The sequence below is a fragment of the Miscanthus floridulus genome, chromosome 11 (genome assembly GCF_019320115.1).
Source record: "Miscanthus floridulus cultivar M001 chromosome 11, ASM1932011v1, whole genome shotgun sequence".
Taxonomy (NCBI): Eukaryota; Viridiplantae; Streptophyta; class Magnoliopsida; order Poales; family Poaceae; genus Miscanthus; species Miscanthus floridulus.
The window spans coordinates 54,633,852-54,654,764 of record NC_089590.1 but is presented as its reverse complement, the minus strand read 5'-3'; the positions used below and the strand labels follow the sequence as shown (position 1 = coordinate 54,654,764).

The 20,913-nt window shown below is 47.5% G+C and overlaps 2 protein-coding genes and 1 long non-coding RNA gene across 3 annotated transcripts; all 3 read left to right on the top strand.

Moving 5' to 3' along the window:
- The first annotated feature begins 855 nt into the window (after positions 1–855).
- LOC136490774 (uncharacterized) lies at positions 856–10,837 on the top strand. Its single transcript, XM_066486964.1, has 8 exons — positions 856–1,223; positions 2,345–2,577; positions 2,657–2,859; positions 3,010–3,451; positions 3,537–3,896; positions 3,976–4,154; positions 4,260–7,529; positions 8,020–10,837. The coding sequence occupies exons 2-8, from the start codon at positions 2,376–2,378 to the stop codon at positions 10,594–10,596; spliced, it is 7,233 nt and encodes a 2,410-aa protein (XP_066343061.1). The 5' UTR covers positions 856–1,223; positions 2,345–2,375; the 3' UTR covers positions 10,597–10,837.
- A 1,167-nt stretch (positions 10,838–12,004) lies between these two features.
- Positions 12,005–12,688, top strand: LOC136491358 (uncharacterized). Its single transcript, XM_066487634.1, has 3 exons — positions 12,005–12,166; positions 12,271–12,350; positions 12,455–12,688. The coding sequence occupies exons 1-3, from the start codon at positions 12,079–12,081 to the stop codon at positions 12,569–12,571; spliced, it is 285 nt and encodes a 94-aa protein (XP_066343731.1). The 5' UTR covers positions 12,005–12,078; the 3' UTR covers positions 12,572–12,688.
- Positions 12,689–14,341: 1,653 nt separating this feature from the next.
- On the top strand, positions 14,342–14,819 carry LOC136492921 (uncharacterized). Its single transcript, XR_010768235.1, has 3 exons — positions 14,342–14,393; positions 14,491–14,680; positions 14,770–14,819. It is a non-coding gene; the product is annotated as an uncharacterized lncRNA (long non-coding RNA).
- Positions 14,820–20,913: the final 6,094 nt, after the last annotated feature.

The window sequence follows — 20,913 nt, the reverse complement described above, 5'->3', positions numbered from 1 at the left end:
CAAATAAGCAGTTGCTGACTGCGGCCCCAAATGATCTTGCTGGCCATATCATCTATAAAGTCATTTAGTGTGTTCTTGAGCATCTAGGTCAACCACTCCATAGTCGTTAACCAAAGTGTATTTATCAACGCTAACATGGATTCTAAAAGCATTGCTAGGATCAATCCTGACACTGACAAGCAAAACAAACAAATTGAGAGTTAGGACATCCCTCACGTACGGGATCCCCTCATATATATGCCATAACAATGAAACATACCACAGGGGGCACGAAGACAACACCATCGTGGCTAATGGTTTGCTCTACATCCGAATCCTACATCAACACACGAAAATTAGGAAACCCTAGCATTAGGAATCTCCCCATTCACAGATGTCGCGCGTAGGTAGAAGAAGGAAGTAGATCTAACCTTGCAGGCGTCGTGTCGTCCTGCGACTTGGCGTCGCCGTCGAGCTCCCGCCTGCCCGCCTCGAGCTCGCGCCGCCACAGGGAATGAAAGGGGAGGGACGGGAAAATAGCGAGTGGACTGAACAGATGGGAGGAGACGGCGCTTGTTAAGCAATACACGGCGGGGGTAGAATGGTCTTTTACCTTCGGTCTTCGAGCGTCAACGGCCTGTTCCCAAGTTGGCTGGCTGATCTGGCATGCCACGTCAGCAAAAATGACAAAATATTAGATGAGTTACTATTTTTTAAGGACATTTTTGTAGTTATCACCATAAAATTGATAATCAAAGAGGCGGGTCTACGTAAGAGTGGCAAATAATTAGATGTCCCTTTCCCTACCCGATGCCGAGAAAACAACCACACCTTCCCGGCGGAGGGACCCCGGCGGACGGGCGGAGGCCACAACCTTGCACCGGCCGTCCGGGCGGTAACTTCCGTGGGGGGCGGGGGTTTCACCACGAATATGCCCGCCCGTCCCCTTGGCCGTAACTCCGCGATCGACCGTGAGGTCGCCATCGCCGCCGGATCACGGCGCGGCCCGCGTCCACTTTGTCGCGACGTCCTTGGCGCCGCGGGGGGGAATCTGCGCGGGCTTAAATACTCCGCCCGCCCTGAGGTCACCCCCGCCATGCCACCCACCAGGCACCGGACGACTTGGTGGACCCGGACGACAACGCCCTTGCCCTAACCGGGCTGCCATTTGGCGCCAACCGCGCGCCGCGCTTCCTCGCCACCCGCCCGGGGTGCCGGGTAGTGCACCGCCGCCCGGAGGAGAGGTACGGCTCAGTCTCCGCTCTTCCTTCCGCCCTCGACGAGACATGGTCCTGCTCCATCCCTCCTTGCTATATTTGCTATAGCATTGTGCTTCCTCTGTGAGCCTGTGTGGGTGCTTGTTAATTCGCTTCTGCTCCGGCACCTGGGGATGCGATCGCAGGTGCCTACCACATGGCTTCTAGGAGTATTTCTTAATTTTGTTCAGTAAGTTTTTCATCTCATTTTTTTAAGACTTATTCTGGGTTTATTTTTACAATAATTTCATCATCTGGTTTCCTCAAAATAATAATTTCGTCATATGGGATCGGCGCTGCTTGGCTCGTGGTTGCAAATGTGCAATCCCATACTAATGTGATATGCAAGTGCTGTATATCAGTACATGGCATGTGTGATACCTGGTTCAGTTCTTTCACGTTCTTCCCAGGCAGTCCGTTTGTATACCGTTGAATCGAGTAAAGCTCTATCTTGCCGAAGGTGTCTGAATAGGGATGAGCGTGGAATATTTAGTCAGAACAACGCCATGGTTAGGTTCATTTGGTATGGCTACACGTGTCGAATTAAGTATGCGAAACTCAATGCCATTTGACATCTTTTACGATGCCGATCCACCTTGCAGAACCCTTGACAGTTATCATAGACTAATTGCACCATATTGATATGAGCTGGCACATTATGGTGCTTGATGTTATTTTCGATAGTACAGTTTGATGATTTATATCTGCTTGTTACTTTGGCTTCGTGGTTTGCAGTATATGGTCAAATAGATTTCTCATTTTGCTAATCATCATGTCATATTAAAGTGACACCACAACCACTTCACAATAATTATCTAGCAATTATATGTTGGTCAACAAGCTAGTGTTCTAAGCATTAACATTTATATTTTCTAATTAGTATCATATGATAGACATTTCCTATGAGGAAGCAAAATTACACCCTCCTAGTGGGTACTTGATATGTTAAAATAGGAGCTGACATATCCTGAAGTTATAGTTTGGAATAAATAATTCGTTAAGAGGAAGGCAAGTTAGCTTGTCCAAATTTCCTCTGTTCATTTGTGGATGCCATGGAAATGAAGGTCAAAGGGTGCTAACTGAGCTTTTTCTCCATATAAATTCCACAGGTGATTTATCAAGATCGACATTAGGTCAAATATGGATCCAGGAAAATCAATAGATGATAAATTCAGCAAGTTGCATCCAAGTTTTCCAGGAGACACCAGAATTGGCATAGTTGGAGCAGGGCCAAGCGGCTTATCAGCAGCATATGCACTAGCTAAGCTAGGATATCACAACGTAACTGTGTTTGAGAAATGCCATAATGTTTCAGGGATGTGCGAGTCCATTGATATCGAGGGTGAGGAACTTGATTAATGCACTCTTATTCAATTGTTTCGACATCTTTGTATTTACTTATCAATGGTATTGTTATTCAGGAAGGACATATGATCTGGGAGGACAAGTTATAGCAGCAAACAGTGCCCCTGTTATAACTCACCTGGCAAAGGAACTAGGTTCTGAATTTGAAGAAATGGATACGCACGAGCTTGCTCTGATTGACAGCCAAACAGGAAACATTCAAGATCTTGAAGTTGCTGAGGACTATGTATCCATGGTATCTCTAACGCTAAAATTACAGGCAAGTTTTTCTAGAATAATTTGGACTAGTTATAAATCAGTCAAAAGGAATATGATTTTCAGTGCCAATAACTAATGGTTTGGTCTACTTTACTATTGGATAGCATTTCTTTCTGTTGCTCACATGTATGTTCTTTGGTACATTTTATAGGATGAGGCGAATAGGTCTGGACGAGTGGGAATTCATGCAGTTAGTGGATTGGCCTCAGATCCAACTCTTGACTTTTTGAAGCAGCATGGAATAAGTTCAATGCCAAAATCTGTAGTATATGGTTACACTGCTTCTGGCTATGGTTTTGTTCAAGACATGCCCTATGCTTTCATACATGAGTTTACTAGAACCTCTATGGCTGGCAAGATCCGACGTTTCAAGCATGGTTACATGAGCTTGTGGGAGAAACTTAGTCGGTCATTACCATTTGAAATTCTTTGTGGCACGGAGGTTCTCAGAGTCAAGCGTGACAATTGTGTCGCAAGTGTAACTATCAAGAATAGCAATGATGATGTAGAAGTTAGGGAGTTTGATAAAATTATATTGTCAGGTGCTCTTCCTTTCAAGAATGGGAAAACATATCGATCTTCGAGTATGACTGGTAAGTATGATTTAAATTCACCTTTCGTTTGATTGAAGTTGGTACTCCAGCCTTCTGAATATATATATGCCATTCCATTTTTCAGATGGAGAAAATGAAGTGGTAGAACTGAATGATCTTGAAAGAGAGCTATTCAGTAAGGTACGGACGATTGACTACTATACAACTGTTGTTAAGATTGAAGGATTTGAGCACATGCCAAAGGGCTTTTTCTACTTTGGGGAATACATGGAGGATCCAACAACAGTAGGGCATCCAGTGGCAATGCAAAGATTCTTTGCTGACACAAATATTTTCTTGTTCTGGTCTTATGGGAATTCAGCAGACATCAAGGAGTCATATGTGGCTAAATGTGTAACCGATGTTGTGACATCTATGGGAGGAACTGTGCAGAAAGTGCTTTTACAGCGGCGATTCAAATATTTCCCTCATGTCAGCAGTGAAGGTATAGGTTGACAGGGTTGCCTCTAATTATCAAATAATTCAATTATGCATTCCAACAATAATGATTCCCTGCATTGCAGACATGAAAAATGGATTCTATGAGAAGGTGGAGTCTCAGTTGCAAGGCTTTCAGAACACTTACTTTGTTGGAGGTCTGCTAGCGTTTGAGCTAACTGAAAGAAATGCGTTATACTCCATCTCAGCTGTTTGTAAACACTTTGCCATTGCCAGTGAGCTACCAATGATTCCTTATGTTAAGGTGAGCCAGAAATACTGCCCTGATATACATCAAGTATTATTTCAACTTCTATTACCTAAAGGAATTATGCTTATGTTTGTCAATACTTAATACTTGTTTATGCAGAGACTTTTTCCTCTATCCAAAGGAAATCCTTCACCTCCTAGAGATATTGGTGAGCTTGAAGGAGTTGAATTCCCCCATCTTCCATCCCTGGATGGATATTTACAATACTGGGGAACTCATGGAGTCACTGCGGAGAAGTTTATCTACACTTGGATCAACGAAGAAGGGAAGATCGTGAATCGTAGAACCTACCAGGAGCTTCATGATAATGCATCTTACATTGCGTATAGGCTATTGACAAGCACAAAGCCTATTATCAAGCCTGGTGACAGAGTTCTCCTTATTCATCTACCTGGTTTGGAGTTTGTTGATGCATTCTTTGGGTGCATCAGAGCAGGAGTTATACCAGTCCCAGTTTTGCCCCCTGACCCAATGCAAAGGGGTGGGCAAGCGCTTCTGAAAGTTGAGAATGTCTCTGAGGTGTGCAATGCTGTTGCAATTCTTTCGACCTCTTCATACCATGCTGCTGTACGTGCAGGCTATATCAAGAATATTGTCACTCTAGCATCGAGTGCTCAGAAATGCTCAGCTCAGTGGCCTGACCTCTCATGGATTCACACTGACTCATGGATTAAGAACTATCGACGAAGTCCAGGCAGCTTCAACTCAGAAAGTGTCGTGCCTATGATTACCAAGCCCCAACCAAGTGAGTTGTGCTTTCTACAATTCACTTCAGGTTCCACTGGTGATGCCAAGGGTGTGATGATAACACATGGTGGACTAATCCACAATGTGAAGATGATGAAGAAGCGATATAGAAGTACTTCAAAAACTGTCCTTATCAGTTGGCTTCCACAGTACCATGACATGGGTCTAATAGGGGGTCTTTTCACTACTCTTGTAAGTGGAGGAACTTCCATTCTATTTTCACCAATGACATTTATCAGAAACCCCCTCCTATGGCTCAAAACAATAAGTGACTACCATGGAACACACAGTGCAGGGCCAAACTTTGCATTTGAATTGGTTATAAGACGGCTTGAGGCTGAGAAGAACAAAATGTATGACCTCTCTTCAATGATCTTCATCATGATTGCCGCAGAGCCAGTGAGGCAAAAAACTGTCAAAAGGTTCATAGAGTTGACTCGACCTTTGGGCTTTTCTGAAGGTGTACTTGCTCCTGGATATGGACTGGCTGAGAATTGTGTCTATGTTAGCTGTGCTTTTGGTGAATGCAAGCCCATTTTTATAGACTGGCAGGGAAGAATTTGTTGTGGGTATGTTGATCCAAATGATACAGATGTTGTGATCAAAATTGTTGATCCAGACTCTTTGACAGAGCATCAAGAGGATGGTGCTGAGGGTGAGATATGGATCAGCAGTTCTAGTTCTGGAGTTGGTTATTGGAACAATAAGGAAACAAGCCAGAGAACCTTTTGCAATTGGCTCAAGAATTACCCTAACATAAAGTTTACAAGAACTGGTGATTTAGGACGGATCATTGATGGTAAACTTTTTATTACAGGAAGGATCAAAGATCTTATCATTGTTGCTGGTAGAAATATTTATTCTGCAGATGTAGAGAAGACAGTGGAAGGTTCTTCTGATGTTCTTCGACCAGGCTGTTGTGCTGTTATTGGTGTTCCTGAGGAAGCTTTAACCCAGAAAGGCATCTCAATCCCTGATTCTTCTGATCAGGTTGGACTTGTCGTGATCGCTGAGGTTAGGGATGGTAAAGTAGCCTCTGAAGAGATCGCAGACAGCATCAGAACATGTGTAGCCGAGGAGCATGGTGTAACTATTGCATCTGTCAAGCTTATCAAACCTAGAACCATATCCAAGACAACTTCTGGGAAAATACGGAGATTTGAATGCATGAAGCAATTTGTTGATAATACTCTTAGCTTGGCAAGTGGTAATCATATATCTAACAAGAAGTCGCTTTTTCGGTCTCTCACTACAGGAACTGGCATGGAAATCAGGAGACCTTTTTTGAAGCACACTGTTGATCCTACCATTCACCCTCAGCCTAGAAGCAAAGTGAAAAACTTCATGGAGATTGTTGAGTTTTTAACGCAGTTAGTATCTGATCAAACAGGTATTTCAAAGGATAAAATTTCCCCAAATGACAGCCTACCTTCTTATGGCTTTGACTCGATTGCAGTGGTCCGAGCAGCACAAAAGCTCTCAGATTTTCTTGGTACACCTGTTGGAGCAATTGACATCTTTACTGCGAGCAGCATTTCAGAGCTTGCTAACTCCATGGAGAATCTGGTGCTTAAGTCACAACCACAGGTGGCACCTCAGCCTAGAAGCAAATTGAAAAGGTCCAGTGAGATTATTGAGTTTCTAACACAGATAGTATCAGATCAAGCAGGCATTCCAAAGGACAAAATTTCTCCAACTGATAGTCTACCTTCTTACGGTTTTGATTCAATTGCAGTGGTCCGAGCTGCCCAGAAGCTCTCAGATTTTCTTGGTATTCCTGTTGGAGCCATTGACATTTTTGCAGCAAGCTGTATTGCTGAGCTTGCCAGCTTCTTGGAGAATTTGGCGCGCAAGTCACAACCACAGTTAGAACCTGATGTATCTCACTCCGCTGAAGATGAGAATCTTGTTATCACAGATGCCACTAGTTTAGATCTTAGCGTGTTTGCTACTGGGACCCTCCAACTCCTGGCTCTTACTTATGTCTGTTTTATCCTGTTACTCCCAGCATATCTCGCAAGCTCGATGTACATGAGCATGATATCTTCAGTCAGTCTGGTGAAATCATCACTACTGAGCTATCTTAGTTCTTTGGTGTTGGCACCTATTGCATGGATCTGCTATGCCTTGTTCACTTCATTATCCCTGTCTACCTTGGGGAAGCCATTCCTTCAGCCAAATTATGTTTTAACCCCTGATATTTCGATATGGTCAGTTGACTTTGTGAAATGGTGGGCACTAAACAAGGCACAATCATTAGCAGCAAAGATGCTAGCTGTGCATCTAAAGGGCACAGTCTTCTTGAATTATTGGTTCAAGATGCAAGGAGCTCGGATTGGTTCACATGTTGTCATTGATACGGTAGACATCACTGACCCATCCTTACTAGCAGTCGCAGATGGTGCAGTGATCGCAGAAGGTGTTCTCATTCAGAGCCATGAAGTCCGTAATGAAGTGCTGAGTTTCAGGCATATCAAGATTGGTCAGAAGGCATCAATTGGCCCTTATGCGGTGATCCAGAAGGGAACTGTTGTGCATGGTGGCGTTGTCGTTCCACCGTTGCAAAAGACTGAGCAAGGGAAATCAGCATATCCTCCTAGCGGAGCTTCTGCGTACATGAAGGTAGCTAGAAATATTTGAATTTACACACTAAGTTCTTGTGCTAAATTGCTAATCACCTAAGATCTTAAGGCATAAAACAAATAGAATTTGAGTTGGTTATTTCTAGGCTTTGAAGTTAGTGAGCCACAGAAATACACCTACATACATAGATTTGTGAACCTTCATTCACCTCTTGTTCACTGATGAAGTTACTGGCAATTGAGTTGCCTACAGTCCAGTACTACAATTAGAGGTAATATTTTTGAGACATAGGAAGCGACAGAAAAAATTTACCAGGGAGGCCATAGAAAAGATTGTGCGCAAATGATTTTTTTCCCTCTGTTTTTCTTAGCTCATTGCCTGATGATATTGGAAATTCTCGTTTGCTTGTTGGAAACATGTTTTGCCATTTTCCAGCACCACTCTCATATTTATGTAATGATATATACTACAACTAAAGAATGATTTTGTTGTGTTATCATTTGAATTTTGACCATCCCTCTTTTTTCAGGACGAAGCAGGGACAGCAAACATGGCATTTGAACACCTCGTTAGCATCTATGCAGTTGGCTTCTTGGGTGCTTTGTCAGGTGCAACAGTCTTCATGTTGTACACCCACTTTTCAGGCACCACGGCTTCACTTCAGCACTTCTCCTTTGCATGTGTTGCTGGTGCCTTCCATTGGTTGCCAGCTGTCATTGCCGCTTATGCTGTGATTGTCCGGGAGACAACCAAGAGCCCAGTGGAATTTGCTCTCTTCATTGCCTTCGCCTACTTTAGTTATGGGATCATCGTTAGCCTTCTCACCAGTGTCACCAACAAAGCTCTTGCTACAAGGTCAGGGACCAAGAAGAAGGATATGGCAAGTTTGATCCAGCAGCGCATAACCATCGCTGCACACCTCAGATTTGCAAAGATGATATCCGGCACAGAAGCCTTCTGCATGTATTTGAGGCTTCTTGGAGCAAAGATTGGCAGGCATTGCTCTATCCGAGCCATCAATCCGGTGGCAAATCCTCAGCTGATCAGCATTGGTGATGGGGTCCATCTAGGTGATTTCTGCAATATTGTTCCAGGGTTCTACTCAAAGGGGTTTACCAGTGCAGAGATTAAGGTCCAGGACAACACTGTGGTTGGCAGTGGCAGCTTGCTCCTTCCTGGCTCTGTCCTCCAAGAGAATGTCATCCTGGGAGCACTATCTGTCGCCCCACAGGGTTCGGTTCTCCTTCAAGGTGGCGTCTATGTCGGGGCGCAGTCTCTGACCTTGGTGAAGAACACCTCGCTCACAGATGATGAACGGATTGCAGAGATGGACCCGATGTATAAGAAGATTGTTGGGAACCTTGCGGCGAACCTGGCCATCACTACCATGAACGTCAAGTCAAGATACTTCCACCGCATTGGCGTCAGTGGGCGGGGGGTCCTGAGGATGTACCAAGATATACCTTCCCTGCCCAAGCACAAGATATTTGGCGCCGGCAAGTCTTTCCCGGTGATTGTCCGGCACAGCAACAGCCTCAGCGCAGATGACGACGCAAGGCTCGACGCTCGCGGCGCAGCAGTGCGGATCCTCTCGGATGATGGCGAGGTGCCTCTTCTTGATCTCACACTGAAGAGCGGCAAGGCGTTTTACGCGCGCACAATCGCCGACTTCGCCACCTGGCTTGTCTGTGGCCTGCCGGCGAGGGAAGAGCAAGTGAAGCGTGCACCGCACATCCGTGACGCCGTCTGGGGCTCGTTGCGGAACACCGACTCGTACACCATGCTTCATTACTACTCAAACATATGCCGGCTGCTGCGGTTCGAAGACGGCAGGCAGATGTATGCAAAGTTCAAGCTTCGTCCTGCGGACCAAGCCATCTCGGAGGACTCCGGCCAGGTGGTGCCGCGTGGCATCCTGCCGCCGGAAACTGGTGCGATCCCGAGGGACGAGGGTGACACACGCCCGCTGCTCTTCCTCGCTGACAACTTCCGCCGGAAGGTGGAGTCTCCCGAGGGGGTGCGCTATGTCTTCCAGCTGCAGCTCAGGAATGTCCCTGCTGACAGCGCCACTCGCGACATCGCTCTAGACTGCACACGGCCTTGGGACGAGGCCGAGTTCCCGTACATCGAAGTCGGAGAGATAAGCATTGGCAGCAATCTCCCAGCAGAGGAGACGGAGAAACTCGAGTTCAACCCGTTCCTGCGGTGCCAAGAGGTGGACGTGATCTCGGCGACGTCCTGCAAGCAGAGCGCGTCCATCGACCATGGGCGCTCGCTGGTCTACGAGATCTGCCAGCGCGTGCGAAATGGCGAGCCACTGCCGGCCTCGTGGCGAGCGTTCCTCGAGCAGTCAGACACCAAGATCGACTTGTCAGGCTGTCCCGTCATCGCGGCGACGCGCTCAAGCTTGGACGTCCGTCAAGCCACCAAGGTGACGCTGGCTCGGACATGGTATCAGGCGCTCTGGGCCACGCTGTGCCAGCCACTGCTGCAGACTCTCGTGCCTTACTTCGTCGTGGGCCTAGTCATCTTCCTCCCCCTCCGTGGCCTCCTCGCCGCCATGGCCACCGGCATGCCACTCTACTGGACTCTGCCCATCTTCTGGGCCACGTCAGGCGTCGCGGCGATGGGTGCCTGTGCTGCAGCGAAGTGGGCCCTGGTTGGCAGGCGGGCTGACGGTGACACAGTGCACATCTGGGCGCCGCCCGTGTTCCTGGACACGGTCTGGCAGGCGGTGCGGACGGTGACCGCGGAGTACTTCGCGGAGCTGACGCCCGGGTCCGTGCTGTTCGCTGGGTGGATGCGGGCGATGGGCGCGTCCGTGGCCGTGTCCGGTGGCGTGTACGTGGACTCCATGGGCGCGCTGCTGAACCCGGAGATGGTGCACCTGGAGCGCGGCGCAAGCGTGGGGCGGGACGCGCTGCTGTTCGGCCACGTATACGAGGGCGAGGGCGGGGAGGTGAAGTTCGGCAGGGTCCACGTGGGCGAGGATGGGTTCGTCGGCAGCCGCGCGGTGGCCATGCCGGGCGTCAGGGTCGACGACGGTGGATGCCTCGGTGCCCTGCGGCTGGCCATGAAGGAGGAGATCGTGATGAACAGTATGTAGCCATGTAGGACAGCAAGAGCGTAGGCTTCATCATAGCAGTTAAGCATTTCTTTTCCTTTTTGGGGTTGAGTTGCAGCAGCAGCTGCTGGTGTTTTTACAGTTTTATTAAGTACTATTTCTCTGGTACTTGTTACACAGGATCACAGTAGTGATAATATGATCAACATAGATTTGAGTTGTATTCCCTCTGTACCAATTTATAAGTCATTCCAAGAATTTTGGAGAATCAAAGCATCTCAAGTTTAACCAAATTTATATGATAAGATAATAACATTTATGATACCAACTAAGGATCATTAAGTTCTTCATTAATTATATTTTCATAGTATATCTATTTGATCTCATAAATCTTTATAATTCTTCCTATAATTTTGGTTAAATTTGATATGCTTTGACTCTTAAATTTTTTTGAAATAACTTATAATTTGTGATGGAAGGACGAGGGAGTAGTTGGTAGACTATTTTCCTCTCTAGTGGTAGCATAAAAGGCAAGGTCTGGACGTCTGGTGATGCCTTAGAAGTACCTGTACTCTTTCCCACTTATCCTTTTCTGTGAAAGCTACTTGTTCCCTTCAGGATCTTGTCCTGTATTCATGTGTACATCAAACATACATTCCAGCTTGTCCTTGTTCTTTGCTGATCACTTTGTTCAAACTTGGTGGAGCCGGCTTCTGTCACTTCCAGTAGTTCAAAAACCACCAAGTAGTTTTCCGGGTGCTTTCGGGGTGTTGTTCAAACACTACATCTTGTGTGATGTTGCTGGCGATGGCTCCAACTGCCACCTCACTCATGGAGAAGATGTGTGCACAGCCTTGCTGATCTTTTTCGATGCTGCCCGCTAGTGGTCATTTTTCGAAGTACAAGGGTTCTCATTTTTTAGGGAAAAAAGTACAAAGGTTCTATGTTCCACTTTGGGTGAGGGTAAAAAAAAGGTTGAAGACATTTTGAAGTTCAAATCTTTGAGTCTCTCTACCATTTCCCAAGCGCAAAAGCGAAAAAGAATCCAAGCTGTGGCAAAGCTGTAAAATCGTCCAACGGCTCTGACCATCAGTTGTCTGCGACGTCAGCGAGGCGAGAGAGGACGGCCGCTCGGCGCTCGCTCGCCGCCAAGGCGAGAATTCCCCGGGCCGCTCCACCTCCGACTCTGGATCGCGGGCCCCCACAGACGGCGCTGGCCGCGACGGCGCAGCAGGCGGAGAGCCCTCCCGGCGCGATCAGAGCACCCGATGCTCGCCACGTGTATCCGCGGCACGTGACCATAGCACGGATAGGGGAGCAAAGCACCTGCCGCCGCGAGCCCGCGACGCGATGCGCCTCCCGGTTTTCGTTTGAGCCCCCACACCACCAGACGGGCGAAACCAACTCTGCGGCAGAGAGCAGAGAGGGTTTTGGAGCAGACAAGCCTGACTCTTGTTCCTCCATCTCTTCCCTCGCCTTGCGCGTGTTGGCGGCTGCGTCCGCGAGGCCGCCGCGTCTGGCCGGATGGCTCGTGCGGCCGTCGTCGCCTTGCTCGCCGTTGCTGTGCTCTTGGCCTGCTTGCCGCCCGCCGCCGCCTCGTCGTACCGGGGAGGTACGTAACGCCGGCCCATCGCATCGCAAACCGTGTTTCTTGGTTCTTCCGCCGCCCTCAAAACCTGACGCTTTCGCCCGCTCCTTCCCTCGCCGGCGGTGCAGCAGCTGCATTGCGACGGCTCGAGACAACGGCGCCCATGGACACCGCGCAGGGCTTGCGGGAGAAGGCGGACGTGGCCAAGGTAAAAGAAGACGCCGCCGTGCTGCGGCCTAGGGTCAAGAAAAGGCGGCTCTTTTTCTGATGGTTTCTTTCCTGGCCGGGGTTTTCTCCGGCTCCGGCGTGCAGGGCGCGGAGGAGGACCTGAGCACGACGGGTTTCAGCGCGGAGTCCGAGAGGGAGGTGCCAACGGGACCGGACCCCATCCACCACCACGCCCGGGGGCCAAGGCGGCAGTCGCCTTGATCATGCGCACGCGACACGGCGGCGGAGGATCCTCGCTTCCTGGAAGTTGTGGTCTTGATCAGTCGGGCGTGAACCGGATTCCACGATGATCATGCTGTTTCTGTGTTGTTAACTGTATCTGTGATGCACTTTTGGTTCTAATTCCATTGTTGTAGTAGGGAAGCAGCATAACTATCATCAAAACCTTGTTTTGGCATGCCAATTAGAGAAAGGGAATACAACGCAATTCATAATAAGTGTGTACAATTAATGCCATGTATGAGTTGTTCTTTCCCTCGTAATATTGTCACTGTCAGTTTGTCTTGTTGCTGGTTCATTCTTTGATTGGTGTTCTCTTTGTGATTGCTGGCTGGTTTAATTTATACTAAATGCTCAGCTTGTTTTCAAACGTCTTTGCATTAATGCCTGATTGTTCAAGTTCAGATCTTATTTGAGGGGGTGTTCAGGTTCAGATTGTGGGATGGGAAGCAAGAACTGTGTTTTCTTCCTATTCCTGGAAGAAAGCAACTTTGTTCAATTCGTTGTTTTGCCAGAGAAACAAGTACGCAGTAGTGAGGAGTACTGTATGGGGCATGCGTGCAGCTTGTCTCGAAGCTAAAATGGCGTAGTGAAGAGAGCTCCCGCTCTATGTGGGGTCTGGAAAATTTTTGTATAAAAAAAAAGAACCAACGGGAGTTCATATTTCATTTCTCTGGATTGCTCTAGCTAGCCTGATTTGCTTTTATTTGCAACATTATCAGTTCTTCTTGCCCAAGTAACGGATCAATATATTATATTGCAATCACATTCAACAATTTTTTTCTGGATTTCATTGAAATGGGCCTCAAGTACTCAAAAGTAACTGCATTTTACATCATGAAATTTGCACCCAATCAGTGAGGGTACTAGATAGTGGTGGAATTTTCGTATTTTGGTCTCTTTTGAAAACAATTTTTAGAAAAATATCAACGCCAAAACAATTTCTGAAAATAGACCATTTTTAGGCGTCTTAGCACATGACGCCGAGATATGAGGCTCGGCGTCGTGTCACTCCACGCCGAGGTACTGCCACGTCATGGACGACCGGGGTCGTCGTCGCCACGTTGGCGCGTGGGTCCGAGACATCGACGTCGTGTCAGCCGACGCCAAGTACCCAACATCGGCGCGGTTGGACTGCGCGCCGAGCTCTGGCCCCATCCGGAGCGCGGCCCAGGTGGCCCAACAAAGAACGGTGGCCCAGCAGCTCGGCGTTGGGTCACTTAACACCGAGCCTCTAGACCTCGGCGTGACCCGACTCAACGCCGAGGTCTGGACCCTTTAGGCCGCGCCGAGGCCCCTTCTTCTTCCTCCCTTCATTCTGAAACCGCTGGCCTCCCTCTCTTTCTCTTCTCCCCCGCGCCGCCACCAAACCCTAACCCCCAAAATCGACCCCCCGTGCCACGATCTCGGCTCCCGAAGCTTCCTCAAGGTAATGGTCCATCCCCTCCTCCATTCTATCCACGTAGATGTGCTTACATTGTCTCTAATCATGTGGAATCATGGTTGTTTGGTGATTTGGTATATTTGTGTTTGCATTTGCAAAATGTATGGCTAAGGATGATTGAGTGCATTGTTGTTTAACTGTTTTATGTGATGAACATGTTAGGTTAGTTTGGTTTTTAGTTATTTTGGTCATTAGGGTTATTTGTTTATTGTAGGTGTCATTAGGGTTAGTTATTTGTTGGTCATTAGGGTTACTATGTATTTTATTTATTTGTTGGTCATTACATTTCAATTTGTTATGACCAAGGCGTTTTCTTCGTAACGTTAGGATGCCAAGGCGTGGTAAAGCTCGTATTCCAAGGTAATCCCAATGTTTATTCATTATCTGTGCAACAAATAGAAAACCCTAGGTTTAGGTTTGGTTCTCCGTTAATATGACTAAATTCTTTCAATTGTAGCTATGGTCGCCAGAGGGCAAATCCCTACGACCTAAAGCCTCTCCCTGAAGGTGTTCCTCGACCAATGTGCTTTTGTGGTGATCCTTGCAAGGTAGACATCTCTGAAGATGAGGAAACATATAGGCAGAGGTACTGGATGTGTCCCAATTATGCATGGGAACCTACAAAGCAACAACGCCGTGCATCGTTTGTGAGGAATTTTTATTGTGTTAATTAATTTTCTTGTGATATTAAGTATTGCTTATTTATTTGTTTTGTAACAATTTGTTTTTCTTGTAGACCGTTCCACCACTGTGTGACTTTGAGCAGTGGATTGACACTGAGATCAAAGAGTCGGATAAGCAGCGTCTAGAAGGCCTGAAGGAGTGGGATGCGGAGGTTAAGGAGAGGTTTGAGCAGAGACGCAGACTGGAGGCTATAGAAAAGGAGCATAAGGAAGAGGAGGAAAGGAGGCGTGTTGCTGCGTACAGGGCGGAGAGGGAGAAGAAGATTGAGCGTGTGCGCCGAGCGAAGGCAACGATGGGGGAGAATCCCGATGCCGAGAGGAAGGGAAAGTGGTCTCGTTGCACTCAGTAGGTATTTGGTTCATTCACGAGCGATGTCGTGTAGCCCTGGACTTTTTTTACTATGTTGTAATGCACTCTGCTTTTATTTCAGATGAACTTATTCCCTGGACTTTTTTTATTATGTTGTAATGCACTATGATTTTATTTCAGATGGTCTTATGCCATGTACTTCGTTAACTATCCAAAGACTGTAGTGGTACTATGTGTATCACTGAAAAGACTACTTGTGTTGTTGCAGTCACTGAAAGGGCTACAAGTACTGTTGCAGTCACTGAAAGGGCTACTAGTCTATTTGACAACTCACTGAAAAGCCTAGATTCGTTTACTGTTGTATCTGTATACACAATGAATTAATATCAGAGTGATGTACTGCATTTAGATGAAGTGACAAAACACAGGTGTAGCCTTTTCAGATGAAATGACCAGTCATGGTTGTAGACTTTTCAGATGAAGCATCTAGCCTTTTCAGATTCAATAAATGAGTACGCACACATGTTTTTTGTCAAGTAGCATTCATGGTGAACCTGCCTTTATCTCTATATATAGTGCTCCATGTCTTGCTCCACATCCACACAACTTGTTTTCTGGTTTAGTTTTAGCAAATGTCGAGCGGAGGTTCCTCGAGTGGAAAGGGTTTAGGTGGAGGGAGAGAAAAGGGGTGAGGAAGGGACCTCCGATTGTGTGGGAGGGTTCTCTGGGTCCTGATTCTTTTGAAGAAGTAATAGAGGAATTTCCTTTGGAGAGGAAGAGTGACTTCACCTGTGAGAGACCTCTTAGATCATACGAGAAGCGCATTGAAGATTGGCCAAAATACTGCCACGGTTTGGATTGCGTTGTGCAGATGTACAACGACTGTGACGGTGGAGGCCGTCGTTTCTTCAGATGCCCGCGAGGATTTGTATTGCCTTTGAACTCTCTCCTTTTTTAGATTTGCATTTGGTTTCTAGTAGTACTTATTGGTAGATGGGTTTTCAGGATTCAAGCTGTCCAGATAACTGTGGCTTCACTAGATGGGTCGACCCTCCTCCTATCTATCCCCATCAACAGTACATCACATATCTACAGGGATGCATCTTTGACCTAGAGTATGGCCCTGGAAGTGGTAACAGGGACAAGTCGGACGACGACAACAATAATGATGCAGAGGAGGCACTATGCAATAATCCGTATTGCGAGTGCCCATACCATAAGAAGGACGGACCTCCTTCTCCACCGCCACCGCCACCGCCACCACCACCGCCTCTATCAACTGGAGGATACTATGGGGAAGGCGCAACTCAGTTCAATATGTGGGAGCATTATTAGGACCAACATTTGTTAGTCAATCCGAATGTGGAATGCTTGTATGAGTTGTTCTTTTCAATCTCGTAAGGCATGCTAGGTTTAGTTTGCAACATGCCATTGTTAGTTTTTATGTGAGTGTGTTCCCTTTGCAATGTCTGTATCACTTGTTTCTTTCAATCCCCTAAGGCATGCTAGGTTTAGTTTACGATATGCCATTGTTACTTTTGATGTGAGTGTAATCGTTGTGCCTCCGCTATTTCATAAATTGCAGTTTACCTACCTCTAAGTTTTATGTACTATGGTTGATTCCCAAACTGAAAAAAAGATTTGAGTCTCTCTAAAAATAGGGGATTGAAATCAAACCAACAATCGGTTTTTCCTGCAGGAACAAACATACAAACATAAATATAACTTGTCTACTCTTATTAGTATAACTCGTGTTAGTCGAAGAGGAATCGTTGAGAAAGATTTTTCATTTGAATCATGCAAATAGGATCGCAACATATACCAAATGGTTTGGGTCGGCGCTTACGTGTTGAGCTGAGGCTCGGCGTTGAGTCGGCCCACGCCGACCCTAGGGTTTGGCGGCCGTGTGTGAGGTGGGCTGAGGCTCGGCGTTGAGTCGGCCCATGCCGACCCTAGGGTTTGGCGGCCGTGTGTGAGGTGGGCTGAGGCTCGGCGTTGAGTCATCCCACGCCGACCCTAGGGTTTGGCTCAGCCGTTTGCGAGTTGGGCTGAGGCTCGGCGTCGAGTCGGCCCATGCCAACCCTAGGGTTTGGCAACGGCCGTGGCCCGGTTTGGGCCGAACCTCGGCGCTTAGTCGTAACACGCCGAGCTTGGGCACCTCGGCGCTTTGATGCAAGGGTTTCCAGTAAGTACCAGGGGTCGGCGTGAAATGACTAAACGCCGAGCTTGGGCACCTCAGTGCTTCGATGAAATGCTTTCCAGTACGTACCAGGGGTCGGCGTCAAATGACTAAACGCCGAGCCCCTGGGTTCACCAATATATCATCTCTTCTTTGCGTGCTTCATCCCCTTTGCGTCCCCTTCGCTAGCTCCCCGACTCTCCTAAGCCGCTTCGTCCCCTTTGCGTGCTTGCCATGTCACCGTGGATCCAACAGAGGTTGATCGTAACATGGAGGATGGGGATGATGACACCCCTTCTTCCTTGTGAGTTGCGACAGAGGCCCTTAATAGCTGGAAACATGAAACATGGCGACGTTCCACACATTCACATAACACATGACCACATCGACAGACACATTCATTCAACATCCGTACATACAAAAGGTCCAACACATTAAACATCCAACATAGTCCAACACATTCAACATCCAACATAGTCCATACATATGCTTCATCAATCAACAAACATAGTCCAAACATAGTACAAGGTCCAATGCATACATAGTCCATGCACAAAATAAAGCATATGAAGTCTTTGGATCTTTTATCGCTCCTTGTACCTTAACGTGGACGGCGAGCGTAACGCTTTCCCCTCCCAAACGGATAGGTACCTAGAGTGTACCTGTCCACTGGTCTGAGCATCCTATGTGGACGTCTAGAACCGGAGGGGCCTTGAGTTCCTTGGGGTGCATCTCCAAGCTGGGACATGCCAATCTCATCATACTCATGATCATAGTACTCTCCCTGTCCTTCATCAACTTCATCATCATAATGACCATGTCCTTGACCACCCTCTGCAGTAGTTGCTGCACCATGTGAAGAAGAAGTCCTGCCACCATGTGCACCATGTGAAGATGAAGTCCCTCCAACATGTGTAGTAGAAGGTCCAGCACCAAGCTATTGTGGGACTGCCACATCTGGGGAACGTCTACATCCAAGGCGTGCAGCTACCTTTCGTAGGCGATGCATGGCACGCTGCAATTTGAAAGCACTATTAGTAAGTGGGGTTGGTCGCAAAACTATATAAAGATGTAACATCAACTGAATGAGAGAAGACTACTTGAATGTGCTGTCGTAACATGGAGGCCTCATCAGGATCGCCCACAGGAATCATCAATGCCCTTCCTTGGTCGGCCACTGTCCTCATTATCTCCATGCTCTATGCAACAAAAATAATAATTTAAGTCTCTATCACAGTAAAGACCTCAGAGATTGAAATAGTTGTATCACTTACAGCTCTGGCTAACGCAGGGGCGATCTCAACTTGCCTGCCTTCTCGGGTAGCTTAGTCATATGGGTTGTTGCCCTCATCCTCGCTCGCAATGTCAGCAATGTCTTGCTCCGTCCAAGCGGGCCTCAATTGAAGCCTTGTTTGTTGACCAAACCAAACAAGGTAATCATGGAATGCCTTGTCACGATGGACGGCGTGGATGCCCATGTTGTTCTGCTCCATCAACATCCACTCATCAATGTAGCGCTGGTGCTCCAGCTGCCAGTTGGTGATCTTCTTATTTTTTTGTCTGTTGAACCTGCAAATTTTACACCAAATCGGCAATATGAAGGCCTACTCAATGATTCTTTCATGTGAAACGAACAAAATATTGTATGTTACGTACTTGTGGAGCTGCCAACCGGTGGAGAAATCATCGGGCGGAGAAGGCTGCAGCCTACCAAACTGCTGTGCTACACGGTGAGGGAGATGGTACTCCACTGCATAGAAACAAATAAGGGGGGTCCTCATCGTCCAGACGTCCTCGTCTGCCATGCACAAGGCACTCAAGTTGAGATCCGTTACTTGCCTCCGCCGATATGGGCTCCATTGAACCTGTACACAACGTCGTCATCAACTAGTCGACGCTCAATTTGTGCACATATCCTCGATTAGGGCAAAAGGGTGGGAAACTTACATGCTGTGGCAAAAGGGTGTCCAGCTCGTTGGTGAAGCTGATGTACGCGTGGCGTGACACGTGGTATGTTCCGTGGGCTCGCTCGTAGAGGTGTGCCATGGTAGGGGCGACAACTGCGTCTCCTTGAGGAAACCAAGGTTGTGGGGGATCAAGCTGATGCGATCTCCCAACTGGAAGCCTCTCCCACATCCAAATCTACAAAAAAGAGTGGAAACATGAATGTTAATCACTTTTGTTAAGAAAAAACATTGAATTGTAGTGGTAACTTGTACAACTTTGCTTCATTACCTGCAACAGTGTGATGCAGCCTGACATTGTAGCGTGCGCGCCTCTAGGACGGCGGCAAGCCTCGCAAAGCTGACAGTACAGGAAGGCAAGTATAGCCGAGCCCCAACTCCTATTGCCGGCATCCTCCCAGTTCAAAAGGCACGGGATGTACATCTAGGACGCCGTGTCTCCAGTGCCGTCAGGGAAGAGAACCGTACCTAACATGTGGAGGACGTAGGCCCGACAGTAGTATGTCATGGTCTCGGCGTCTACGTTGGGTGGGCACTCCTAAAACTGCTGACGAAGCCACCTCAGGGACACCCCACTGCTGCGCCATTTCTTGCCAGCCTCAACTGCTGCTAGGGGCCGTCCCAAGAAGTGCTCAACCCGCTGCTGCCATCCTTCAGACTCCGTGTCTCCTGTCACTGGGAATCCTCGGATTTTGACTCCAAGGATCATGGCAACGTCCTCGAGAGTGACCGTCATCTCCCTGCATGGTAGGTGAAAGCTGTGTGTCTCCGGATGCCACCGATCTATCAACGCCATCAACGCCGCTGGGTTGAAAGGTGGCGTGCCTCGACGACAAACATGAGCAACGGTAGCAAGGTTCGCCAGCTTCAGGAGGGGCGTGTACCTCTCGTCGTAGACCATGGTCGTAGAGGCCTCATGTGTCATTAGCCTCAGCACATTCAAAACCTGCAAAAAAAACAAGCATGAAAAAGTATTAGTTCATGTCACTTTATAAAGAGCATGGACTATAGAGCAAAACATGAACAATGCAGTGTTTTCATACGAATTGTTGAATATACCTCTCCGTTCTCGATCCTCCGAGCCTGGTGGTGCTCATCGAACCTTGGATCAAGAAGGGGGAACCGATCCATCCTGCAACATAAGCAATGCCAAACCATTAGTATAAGTTAAAGCATGTGTATGTGGTACGAAGTAACATAAAAATAAAAAAACAAAAGTAAACCAATGTACCATTACACAAAGCAATTCTAGTAGCTAGCTTGATGGATACCTGTTGTCTAAGTAGTTCAGGACATTTTCTCTTATTGTGGCCCGGCTTATGGCAACCAGAGCAACAGCTCTTTTGGGTGTCCTCTACAAAATGTCTCCCAACCTTACTCGTGGTTGATCTACCTTTCGTGGCTTGGTCCATGTCCATCCTGAACCGCTTCCACCGCCTAGGTCCTCTACTCTTCCAGAGTAAACCAAGATCAGCCACATACTTGGGGCCATCATAAGTAGGCCATTGACTCTCGTCAAGAAATGGCTCGAACTGAGGATTCCAGGTGCTCATTAGGTTCCTCAAAGAGAACTCCGCAGCCATACGGGGAGGGACCTCAGGGTCAACACGTCTAAGGCGACAGGCTGTAATCATGTGGGAGCAAGGCCTATGGTATATGATCGGTTTTCCACACGTACACTTGTTCTCATTGATCACTACTTTATGTTTTCGAGCACCATGGTCTTCACCACCAATGTTAGTTC

Coding starts and splice junctions, on each gene's coding strand:
- LOC136490774 (XM_066486964.1), top strand. CDS start 2,376: ATGGATCCAGGAAAATCAATAGATGATAAATTCAGCAAGTTGCATCCA. Junction 2,578..2,656: donor CGAGTCCATTGATATCGAGG/GTGAGGAACTTG, acceptor ATTGTTATTCAG/GAAGGACATATGATCTGGGA. Junction 7,530..8,019: donor GAGCTTCTGCGTACATGAAG/GTAGCTAGAAAT, acceptor CTCTTTTTTCAG/GACGAAGCAGGGACAGCAAA.
- LOC136491358 (XM_066487634.1), top strand. CDS start 12,079: ATGGCTCGTGCGGCCGTCGTCGCCTTGCTCGCCGTTGCTGTGCTCTTG. Junction 12,167..12,270: donor CGCCTCGTCGTACCGGGGAG/GTACGTAACGCC, acceptor CCGGCGGTGCAG/CAGCTGCATTGCGACGGCTC. Junction 12,351..12,454: donor AGAAGGCGGACGTGGCCAAG/GTAAAAGAAGAC, acceptor TCCGGCGTGCAG/GGCGCGGAGGAGGACCTGAG.